An 11,967-nucleotide genomic window follows, 5' to 3' on the forward strand; every position below is an offset into this window, starting at 1 on the left:
TTTGACCTGCTCTAGACTGCTGCTTGTTCACAAAGCAAGTGCTTCAACTTCACTCCGTGATATGTTGCGGGAAAGTAAACAATTTTCACATCTTGAGAACAAGACCACAGAGATAACACTCTACAGAAAGTAATACACAGAGGCTGAGATATGCTATTAACCACGAAGATATGATACACGTAACATACATCACTCTGCAACTGGTGCTGTGGTTTAGTTATGTTTTATTATGTACAAAAGGGGTATTTCATTTATTGGAACAAAGGAACACAATCATCAAATTCTCAACCACAAGAAAAAAAAAGGTGACAAGTTGACAGAAGAGGTGTCAAAGCACACAAATGTTACTTCAAATATTTAGTTTTAAGGCACAGTGTAGTGAGTCCTGCAAAATTTTAGTTTTGTATACTATTATACAAATAAAACTATGCTTAACAAAAGGGTGGAATATGAAATCCCAGAACATATTTGAACTGCCAGTAGAAGCTACATGGCTTTTAGTTATGCAATTACATATCACTTTGCTTACTCCTCCCTCATTCTTCCCCCCATCCCCACATTTTTGTTTTATTTTGTACACAGACAAGAGTTGCTACCCTGGATTTCAAGAAAGCAAACTTTAAGCTATTCAGGGAGCTAATTCGCAGTGTCCCCTGGGAATCTGCTTTTGATGGCTTAGGGGTCCACGAGTGCTGGTCAGCTTTTAAGAATCACCTTTTAAAAGCACAGGAGCAGGCAATCCCATGGTGTTGTAAGTCAAGCAAGCGGGGCAGAAGACCAGCTTGGCTGAACAGGGAACTCCTTGTGGAGCTCAAGAGGAAAAAGAAATTGTATGACCTCTGGAAGCGAGGTCAGGCTTCGCAGGAAGATGACAGAGCTGTGGTTCACAGGGAGAAGACACAAAAGGCCAAAGCTGAACTAGAGGTGAAACTGGCCAGTGTTGTTTCAGACAACAAGAAGGGCTTTTTAAAGTACGTTAATAGCAAGAGGAGGTCTAAGGAAAACATTGGACCAACACTTGTTGAAGATGGTCACCTGACTAGTAGGGATGAAGAAACAGCAGAGGCATTCAATGTTTTGGGGGTTTTTGCCTCAGTCTTTAATAATACTGATAGACCTTGGGCTGCCCGGTCCTCTGAGTCGGAGGACCCTGAGTGCAGGAACAGTGACTTTCTATTTGTGGACACTGAAATTGTAAGGGGCCAGCTGTATGAGCTGAATGTTCACAAGTCCACGGGGCCCGATGGGATTCATCCCAGAATACTGAAGGAGTTAGCAGATGTTATGGCAGGACCCCTCTAGGATCATCTACCAAAGGTCTTGGGAGTCTGGGGAGGTCCCTGCTGACTAGAAGCTAGCCAGCGTTATTTCAATTTCCAAGAAGGGCATGAGGGAAGACCCAGGGAACTACAGACCTGTTAGTCTAACCTCAGTACCTGGAAAAATTATGGAGAAGATTATACTGGGTGCTGTTGAAAGGCATTTAAAGAATAATGCAACCATCAGGCACAGCCAACATGGGTTCACAAAGGGAAAGTCCTGTTTAAGTAATTTAATATCCTTCTATGATAAGGTCACCACCTAGTGGATGAAGGGAAGGCGGAGGATGTAGTTTTTCCGGATTTTAGTAAGGCTTTTGATACTGTCCCTCACAGCATTCTTCTGAACAACTTGTCCAACTGTGGGATGAGCAGGTACCTGGTGCTCTGGGTGAAGAGCTGGCTGAACGGCAGGACTTGAAGGGTTGTAGTGAATGGAGCTACACTGGTTGGCAACTGGTCACCAGCAGTGTTCCTCAGGGCTCAATTCTAGGGCCTGTTCTGTTCAATATGTTTACCAGTGATCTGGATGCAGGAGTTGAATGCACCATTAGCAAGTTTGCCGATGATACTAAACTGGGAGGTGCTGTTGACTCTCTCAAGGCACGAGAGGCTTTGCAGAAGGATCTAGATAAACTGAAGCACTGGGCAATGCTTAACAGGATGAAATTTAACAAGTTCAAATGCCAGATTCTGCACCTGGGACAGAGTAACACTGGGCACAAGTATAAATTGGGAGAGGACTGGCACAGGAATGTAATACTCTGAAGTACTTGTGAATGCTAAGCGACCAACTGGAACTAAGAAGAATCTACCAAGTCACTCCTCCACAGCTCCATGAAAGACTACTCAACCTAATTCTCTGCTCTTCCATCCAGAGATTATTTTTAACGTCCTCCAGCTCTGAGACTACAAAGGAACTAGCAGAAAACAAGCTTTCCTCACGAAAAGACAACTTTCTTCACAAACTATACCACCATATAAACCACCTTACCAGCCACCAGGAACGTCACCATCACCAAGTCAAGATCTCCAATGGCGCTACAAGTTGGCCTTGATCACTTACAAGAACAAGTTTACACATACCATCAGCTCATCCTTTTCACCCTCACTTTTAACAACTTTGCTTTCAGTGATCAAGTTAGTCAAGCACTATCTCCCTCTCTAATCTTTCACTCCATATCCTCAAGACACCTTTCAGCATGAGCTGGGAAGCTGAACATCATAACTCTACTTACAAACAAAAGCCAGTAAAGAAATAGGTTTATAGCACACATCCTCTCACCTTACTAACCTGTTTCACAGGCCAAGAATTACCTCCCTCTCTTTTTCTAAGGGATGACACCTAATTACGCCCTCTACCACTTCCCTTATTCTCTACAGGCACCAGCCATCTTGTCTCTAAGGGGTCTAATGGATATGTAGGAAAGTCAAATGTTCTCAGCTTGTATTTATTTTTGAGGTTTGCTAGTTCTACTTTAAAGCCAAAGAAAGCTTGAAAGCTCATGTCCTTTCCCTAATTACACTTGTTATTTTCATGGAAGCCTACCTCTACCTGCAAACCTTGCCTAATCAATTTGAGTGACCAAGGACCTTACTCTTCAGGTCATTTAGCAATAAAACACAGAAACTTAGTGCAAGTGACAGCAGCTTAAGATGCAGAAGTGAGTGCTCAGCACTGCAACAGTTCAGACCAAAGGACCTCAAAACGGGCACAGAAAATGGATCAGCTTGTGATCACCCATGGAAAGTCTACTTTTAACACCTTCATCTGACAATTCTAGTCCCTTTCTTCAGGTTTGTTATCTCCCCTGCATGCCCCTCCCCAACCAATCAAATGGTCTTCATTGTCCAGCTCACAGCCCCTTTACCCAGGCTGTCTATGTGACTTCTAATGGCTTTTCCTCCAGCCAGTGCAGAGACAGAGCCTCGGGACACCCCAGCCTCATTTCACTCCAGCATCAAGACTACAGACCATGGAGAACACTGCAGATTTTCAAAGTGCTAATGTTTAATCTTCATGGATGCTATTTCTGCATATTGCCAGTTAGAATGCCATAATACCTTAAGTGAACACTGTTTTACTTAACCCATAATGAAGCACTAATTTTTTAAACATGTTACACCCTGTTCTATGTTGTTCAGCAGCCACAACTGGAGGAAGATGATAGTGGCTAGTGCCACAATGGCAATCTTTAAACATAAAACCTCACTTATAACAAACATAAATGCAGCAACACTCAAGGTGCAAATTCAAGGTGAGAAACGTGGAAAAAGTGAGAAGAAAATTGATCAGCAATTCATGTTGTGATGCATGATACAGGACACTCAAGTTCTAGTTTGCCTCCAGTTCAAATGCAGTGATTTCCATCTGCAGTTATCGCCATTCACCTTGCCTTGTAAGACAGCAATATTGGCTGACAGAAAGGCAACAGAGACATCAGCAAGAACATTTTTTTCACAGAAATTGAATTGTATATTTGCATTGTGGAACAACACAAAGAGGAACTTCAGACAGCAGCTCTATGTCCAGAGAATAAAAGAATAAAAGGCAAAGGTAGGCCAGTCAGATTTACTTTTTTTTTTTTTTTTTAAGAGTACTAAAAGAAACTAAGCATGCCTGGATTTTGAGGATAAAGAACTGGAATGCTGGAAAGCAAAGGTAGGAGTAAGGGAAGGGTAAAAGCAAACACAAGCATGATCACAGGGTGACCTATAAGTTGAGCATTTAATAGAAACAGACATGGGAATGCAACAGCACAGTTTATCTCAGCAAACTCACAGCTGCATCAGTTTATAACCAACATACATAACTCAGAGAAGTGTGAATATTTATTTGTTTATATACAAACAATCCAGACTAACTATTGCTGCCATATTGGTGGCAAAGACCTCAGCAGGTGTGACTACTGTGGTGTGTTGTGTATACATATAATCAAATATATTCTCAATCTGCAATTATGTTAACTCATGTATTTAAGTTTTGGAGACATTCACATCTTCAGCAAACTTACACAGTGGACAGGAAGGAAATACATGTGGGAGGAAATTAAAAACCAAATGCCACCGAAAGACTTTTGTTTTACTGCAAATATCTGCTGCTTGGTTTCAGGTTGCTAAGAAATAAGGGTGGTTTTTTTGTCTTTTTTCAATGTAACAGGAACAAGTGTACATAGCTGCATCTTCTAAGACTAAGGAAGATAACTCATAGAACTAATCCACTAGTTGCACACAATATATGATATAGTTCTGCTTCAAAAGCATCCATCAAACCAGAGAATGCCTGCTTGTATCTACAAGACAAGTCTACCTTGTCTTGTTTTGTACATTCACTTCCCCAAGTCAAAAACAGCACGCTGCACATCCTTCACAAATTTCAGCAGGGTCAGACACATGCAAACTGAGAAAGATTTCTATACTAGCTTGAAACTAGACTTTCTTGTTAACTATATAAATGCTCCTGAACAATACTACTTATGGAAAGTACTCGTGAAATACAAGTTTGAAGCAGCCACATATTCAATAAAATCTATTTTTAAAGCATGTACAGGAAGACATAATATTTTTTTTTATATGTAGATGTTCCACCTGTGCATTGAGCCTCAGCAATGCATCGCCCAACAGCAAAAATTAAATCAATGAAAGGGAGAATGGGACATTTCAGAGACTTAAAAATGAGTCAGCCTTTAAACTGATGTTTATATCTTGTGCAACACCAAAGTTCCTTATCTCATTCTGGCAAAGGCCACGAGGCATTACCGTACACACAGAGGCATTTGTCATCACTGTTCACGGAAGCAGAATTTAACTGAAAATGCAGCAATGCATGACAGAATAGAGCCTGATGACTCCACAGTGCAGACTCTACGGTACAGCTATCTGAGACAACAGTGACTTAAAGAACCACAGAGTTCATTCAAGTTGCATGTGCCTATTAAACATCATTTAGGCACTGAAATACAGATTGAAAGCACAAATTGAAAGCTTAAAAAGACAAACTGTGAAAAAACAAGTAAAAACATCTTTTGAAAGTCTGCTCCTTTTTTGGATTTCCATGAAAAACAAACAAATCCTTATAATCCCCAAGTGCTACATCATAGGAAACCAGTTTTAAGCCGTTTCAATAGGTCAAGAGGAACAAGTTTGAACTCTGCTGTGGATTCATGCCAAGTGGGTAACTCATTGTTTAGCCTTTTAAAAGACAGCCAGATACAATGCTAACAAATCAGTCCCTTCTGGCCTCCAGACTGGGAAAATGGTGTGCCTTCCTTATGCCAGCCCTGTGCTCCATCTGAGCTCATATATCCACTTTAACTGCACCCAGAAACGGTAGCAGCTTTGGTGACTTCACAAATGTAAAAAAGTGATTCTCCTTAGCTTTCACCACCACTGAAGGACAAGACAAGGGAAACAAGATCAGATAAATCTGCACTACCCGAGAATGCTTCTGCAGGACTCTGCAGCAATACACAATGGGGAAAAAAACAAAAGGTGACATAAAGGCAGCCTATACCCTGGGAAAAGGATTCAGAGTGGTGAGTCTGTGCTAAGGGTGAAAAATAGCATGTAAAAATAATTTAGCCTGTTTCTGAAAGCTGTATTTCCTTACAGAACAGACCTCTTCGATCATTTAGAGTCTCACTTCAATCTGTTCTGAATCAAACAAAATTGGCCTGTATTAAAGCAGAGTACAGCCATCTGGGGGCTAGAAGGGAGCTAGGAGCACTTCCCAGAACTGCAGGGGGGAATTTCAGCAGGCAGAGGATGGCGCTCAGCACAGGCTGCAAGAGCACCAAGCAGGTGCCATGGGGACAAACAGGAAATGACTGTCAGAGAGGGGACTCTGTCCATGGCCACCTTACCCTTCAGGGCAGCACACCTGAGTTAGCATCCATCCATCTCTACTACACACTTCTGGCAGGCCAGGCACTAAAGATAAACAGCCCAGTTCCTGCTCTTGTCAGACTGCCAGAGGGGAGAGACTGCCTGTAGGCTGGCTTTGGCAGGGAGCTCAACAGACCAGCAAACACCAAGCAGCAAGGTGCTGAAGAATTTTGTTCCTGCTACCTGCCTAGCCTTCTCCTAAGTGGCAGAAGCCACACAGCATATGTGGAGAGGTTTGAATGTGCTTGCCTTCACCCGTTTTCATTTATCCCTCCAAAAGAAACTCAGCACACACACTTCTCTTGTAATGCTGTTCCTATACCTTGATGATACTTCCCTAACAAAGTTATTAAAAACAAGCTTAAATTAGTGCATGTAACAGCAATTCTATGCAGAAGGTTCTATCAGAAGTTCTCAAAAGATCTTAAATACAAAAAGGAAACTTAATTCAATTTACAAATGAAGGAGTACAAAGACTAGGGGTAAAATTTAAAGCTATTATTTTTTTAAATATTTAGTGAAATGAACTTAAATGATTTCACAGGAATCAGGAATAAACACTATACACAGTATTTAGTGCCTTTTTACAGCTTTATTTACAACAGGTTTTTATTTCCTCAGGGCTCAGAGGTTTCACACTGTTCCACAGAGCTTTTAAAATTGTTGTTTATGATAAAAATCTCTGCAAGGTAGTATGCTCTACTGAGGGGAGAGACAGACCTAGATCACCATCTTAAAAAAACCCCAGTAAGTTGCACAAGACGGACATTTTAAAAACTGCTGTAATAGTAGAAGCTAAATATTGCTTTACCTATTTTATGACTATTCTTCCCTTTCATTATAGCTGAGAAGTCATTATAACAGATGATATCTAAATACAGCACTTTCCATCATCTAATTTGTTTTTGTTTGCAGCTGGACAGAAGAACTGCTATGACTGCTAATATTCTAAACCATAAAAGAACAAATCAAGACCACCAAGATCATCACATACAACAGGAAGTCAGCCACAAAAATGAAGTACACACATCGCTTTGGAAATCTGGCTTTCAGTGTGCAAGAAGCACCTGAACTGCTATCACAGTCTCCAAATCTTCTTCTACTACTACTATAACCTTGACCAGGGACCTCCTCTTCCAGGATACTTAAATGCAGACTGAGAGTTCCCATCAACAAGCACCCAGCTCTACTGATGAGTCACAGGCCTATTTATGCAGGCATGTTAAGTACCCAGCTGTAGGAAACGCAGGGGGTACTCAGCTATTCAGACAACTGCTGCAGGCTTCTCTAAGGAAAATTGTGTCCTACAACAGAAGATGAAGATGACTGGGCATTTTCTCATCACACACTCATCCATGAGATATATATTACACTACTGGCGCACTGAAAGCCCTACTAAGACTTAAGAAAAAAAATCACTGTATCATTGCAAAGAAAAGCATTATAAACATGCTTCAGAATTCCCCTTCTACTTCCATCCTTCCACTGTAAGCTAGCTTGCATCAATGTAATAATGAAGTAAAGACACGGTATTAGTTCGTCATTACAGATATAACCAGCATTTTCATTCAGCTAATACACAGCAAAATCTATTAGAATTCCCTTCACCATGTTTTTGTTCACTAAAAACCTAAGTTTTTGCTTAGATGATGAAGTTTCTGAAAGGTGTAGTTACAGAGGCTGTGGCCAACCTGAGTGCTAGTCACCAGGAAAACTCTGCTTGTGTTTTCAAAACCTAACTCAGAAGTATATTCTGCTCCTTTCATCTGAGGTTTTGCTGCACTCACACGCAGAAAAATGAGCTTTCTGCTTCTAGGCAGCTTGCCATACATCAACTACACCACAGCACTGTTCTGCAGTCTTACACCGAGGAAACTGCTGTGCTGAACTAGGCTGCATTATGGCAGGTTTGTTTTACAACAAGTGATTTACTGGTATTGTGTTTTTACCTTAAAATTGCTTAATGCAATGTAAAAGTAGCATATTCGATTAGCAATAAAAGCATGCCCTTAAAAGAGGTGAAGTCAAATCTCAAAAGACAGTATTTAATGTATCAAGCCTCCTTACTGCTAAAATGTGAAAAAAAGGAGTTTCCCTGCAAGGTTTACTGGTTAACAATCAGCCATGAGTCAAACAAACTGGATACTCAAGACATAAACTACCAACGACAAGTCAGCAGGCAGATTACCATTTTTAAAGCTCCTAGTCCATGTCGGGTAAACCTAAGCAGTCTTCCAAAGTCCCATACAGTGCGGGCCACCCCCAGGGGCAAGCAAGTTCAGTCACTCCACCTGGGCATGGATCTAAACTACACAAAGTCCCAGTGAATCTGCATTATGCATTTGCAGAATCCAAGGGGCCTGGGCACATAATCAGTGTTTTTCAGACCAACTGTAAGCAACATTTTAGGTAAATAAATTTTGCTTTGTGGGTAAAGCTCAGGAGACTACTGCTGCATTTATCTAATGTGTGGACATGCTTCCTGTATCAAGCCCTTTCATGAAGGCCATAACATGCAACACCCTCTATACAGCTCTCAATACTGTTAAACATTAAACGCACGTTCTCTTTTGACCTGAGCTATTAGACAGCAGTCTCTGGTTTTAATGAGCTGTACCAGGTTGAACTGAAACTTGTAAACCAGATTGAGTATTTATTTCGTAATTTACTTGCAACAACACTGCCTAAACAGAGACAAAACTGTTCTTTGCTGGCAGGCCACCCCTTCTCCCCATCAGTGTTTGGCTGAAAGGTGCCCTCACATGTGTGGTCAAGGCCATGATCCCGATGCTCTGTTTGGACACCCTGATCTTGCGCTCCCCATCTTTGCTGTGAAATTCCCAGTTTCTCCCCTTTTTTGAACATATACATTGATAAAGCACAGTGGAGTAGGCCTGTGCTATGCCCACCCTACTCTTGCTTTACGTGACAAAATGCACAAACACCTGAAACAACGGCTGGTATCAGTCACCTTACCGTAAAGGACTGCAACCACTTAATTACAGGTGTGATAAAGTCCGGGGTTACGCCTGTAATGATAACTAGGCAGAAGAGATAGGTTTCAAAGCGCACTGATGATGCTGTGCTACCAGACCTGACCTGCATGCCACTAGGCCACTTCCACGGCAAAGGTGGAAGCACCCAAGAGAGAGCTCAACCGGTACCGGGTCACCTCGGCGGGACAACACGGCACAGCCCCCGGGGGGCAGCGGCGGTCAAGCTGACCAAAGCCGGACTCCCTTCCCTCGCCGCCGCCCGGCCGCTCGCTCTCTAGGTGGCAAGGCGGGCCCCGCCGCTTCCCCTCCGGCTCCCCGCTCCCACGGAGGGCGGCGGCCCCACCGCGGCCCCGGCGGCGCTCGGCGACGAGCGACTCCGGGCCCGTGCTGCCGGCCGGCCTGTACCAGCCTGCTGCCCGCACCGCACCGCACCGCACCGGCCCGGCCCCGCCCGTTACCTGCGGGCGGCTGCTCCCCGCGGGAGGCCGCGCTCCGGCGGGGTGCCAGCAGCGCCGCGAGCGCCAGGAGGGCCAGCGGCACCCGCATGGCGCCAGCGGCGGCGGCTGGGGACGCGCGCGGGGGCCTCCCCGGCTCGTGCTCCCCCGCCGCGCTCCGCTCGGCTCGGCTCCGCTCCAGCGCCTGCGCGCTGCGCTCCCCGCGGGCAGGACCGGGAAGGGGCGGGCGGCCCGGCCCTCGCCGGCAGGCCGAGCGGTGCGGGGGTGGGCGGCGGCGCGGTGTGTCACTGCCGGGCAGCGGCGGCCTTCCCGGCGGCCTGCCGCGCCGGAGCGGGGCGGGGCCGGGCGGGGCGGGCTGAGGGGCGTCGCGGGCAGGGGAGGAGGCCGGAGGCGCGGAGGGCTGCGGGCTGGCGGCGGCCGTTAGGCCGCGGTGGTGGTGGTGGGGTGTTAGCCTCCGCGATGCCCTGGCTTTGTTGATTGTGTGGTTTAAGTGCCGCTACTGTGTCATACCTGCCAGCCCCAGCCGCTGAAAGAGCATCATCCTGCTCCTTGTCACGTCGGGAGTTGTGCTCGCTCCCCATTTCTTAAAAAACACAGAGCGTTCATCCTGTGGAGTTTTTCAGAAACAGTACTTCGAATTCATACACGCAGAGGAACCCTAAGTTATGCTGAGAGATTTTATTCTTTCTTGCAAATAAATTTATATGCACTTCAAAAAGTTAAATGAAGTGCTGCCAAGCAAGATGGAGATTGCAGCTCTTTCCACCCTTCTCTTTCTGTGTCTCCCACCCGGTGCCCTGCTGCCAGATACTTCTGCACCTTAACCATTGAACCCTGGGCCAGATGAGGAGAAGGACACAGAAGAAACCTCTTCTGCTACACACGTCCCCAGCTGTAAGGAGGGCGTAGCAGCTTTTTAAGCTCCTGTCAGAAATTCTGCAAATAACACTTTCTCTAGACCTAAAATGGAGGCAGCTTGGGGATCCTTGACACCCACGCTTCTTCCCAGGCTTTCAAAGAGACAGAAAGGAGGAAACAGAGCTAGTTGCCAGAGTCATTATGCTTCCCCTTTCTCATGCCTCTCTCGGAAAAAGTGCCTTCAACTGCTCCCTCGCCTTTACTTCCGATCCCAAACTTTGTCCACTTCCTGGAGAAAGGTGTGGAGGAAGTGCTTTTCTTGCCATCTGCCATCTGCATTTGCAAGACTGAGGAGACAGCACGGTTTGCTGCGCGGGAGGGAATGAGTAGCGAGGAGAGGGGAGATCGCAGCTCAGCACTGGATGCTGAAGTAAACACCCCACTGGTACGGCCTCAGAAATGATAGTGTCCCCACAGGTGATGAGGTGGTGCTGTAGGGTGTAGCGTCAGCGAGGGTTAGACAGCCAACATCTCCTCCCAGCTGCACTAAGGCTGAAGAAAATGGATTGTGAAACTATGCTCACGTTATATAGCAACACTACACTCACAGACTGACCTTTGTGCTTAATGCGAGTGCAGTAATGAGCTTCACCACCCACAAGTGCTTAACTGTCTTGACTGAAATATTGGGCGCTCAGTGGCATGTGGATTTTAACTTCTTGAATGGTGGCATGCTTGCATGATATTTTCTAACACAAAATGCATTTTCTAGCATGTAACAATAGGATGAGAGGAAATGGCCTTGAGCTGCGCCAGGGAAGGTTAGTCAGTACTAGGAAAAATTTCTTCACTGAAAGGGTTATCAAGCATGGGAACAGGCTGCCCAGGGAAGTGGTTGAGTCACCATCCCTGGAGGTATCTAGAAGACGTTTGGATGAGCTGGTTAGGGACATGGTTTAGTGGTGGACTTGGCAGTGTTACATTAATGGTTGGACTTGATGATCTTAAAGGTCTTTTCCAGCCTAAATAATTCTATGATTCTGTGATTGAAATGGTATTTTACACAAAAGTAAGTGAGAACACAGAATCACCAGCCCTGGATAGAGGTTAGGTATTCTGACAGTCGTATCAAGGGCTGACGCTGTGCCTAAGGTTGGTGTCACATCAACAGAGCTTAATAAGGTTGGGGTTTTTTAATGACAATACTGCACAGACTTGACGGAATGTTATGAAAGGTGAAAACAATGAATAAAAATTAAGTCATCTCTCTACAGAGAAATTAAGGAAATGTAATTCCAGTTATGAGAGCTGTCCCCGGCACACCCTCTGCCTGTGGCACCAGAACCCCTGTACACAGCTCCTGGCAGGGGCTGCTCTCACTGTGTGGCCAGTGGAGTCCATCCCACCAAAAAGTTACAAACTTCCTAAAATTTTTCCTTGTCTTGAATTGTTACA

General features: G+C 44.8%; 1 protein-coding gene across 2 annotated transcripts in view; it reads right to left on the reverse strand.

Moving 5' to 3' along the window:
* Nucleotides 1–9,951, reverse strand: part of IFNGR1 (interferon gamma receptor 1) — a 32,497-nt gene extending 22,546 nt beyond the window's left edge. Inside the window, exon 1 of one of the 2 annotated variants that reach the window (XM_072855940.1) lies at nucleotides 9,658–9,951. In XM_072855940.1, coding sequence (XP_072712041.1) covers nucleotides 9,658–9,745 — 88 coding nt within the window. In that variant the 5' untranslated portion in view covers nucleotides 9,746–9,951. The remainder of the gene's footprint in view (nucleotides 1–9,657) is intronic. The other variant, XM_072855941.1, reaches the window with a different exon arrangement.
* Nucleotides 9,952–11,967: the final 2,016 nt, after the last annotated feature.

The sequence above is a fragment of the Ciconia boyciana genome, chromosome 3, assembly GCF_034638445.1.
Source record: "Ciconia boyciana chromosome 3, ASM3463844v1, whole genome shotgun sequence".
Taxonomy (NCBI): Eukaryota; Metazoa; Chordata; class Aves; order Ciconiiformes; family Ciconiidae; genus Ciconia; species Ciconia boyciana.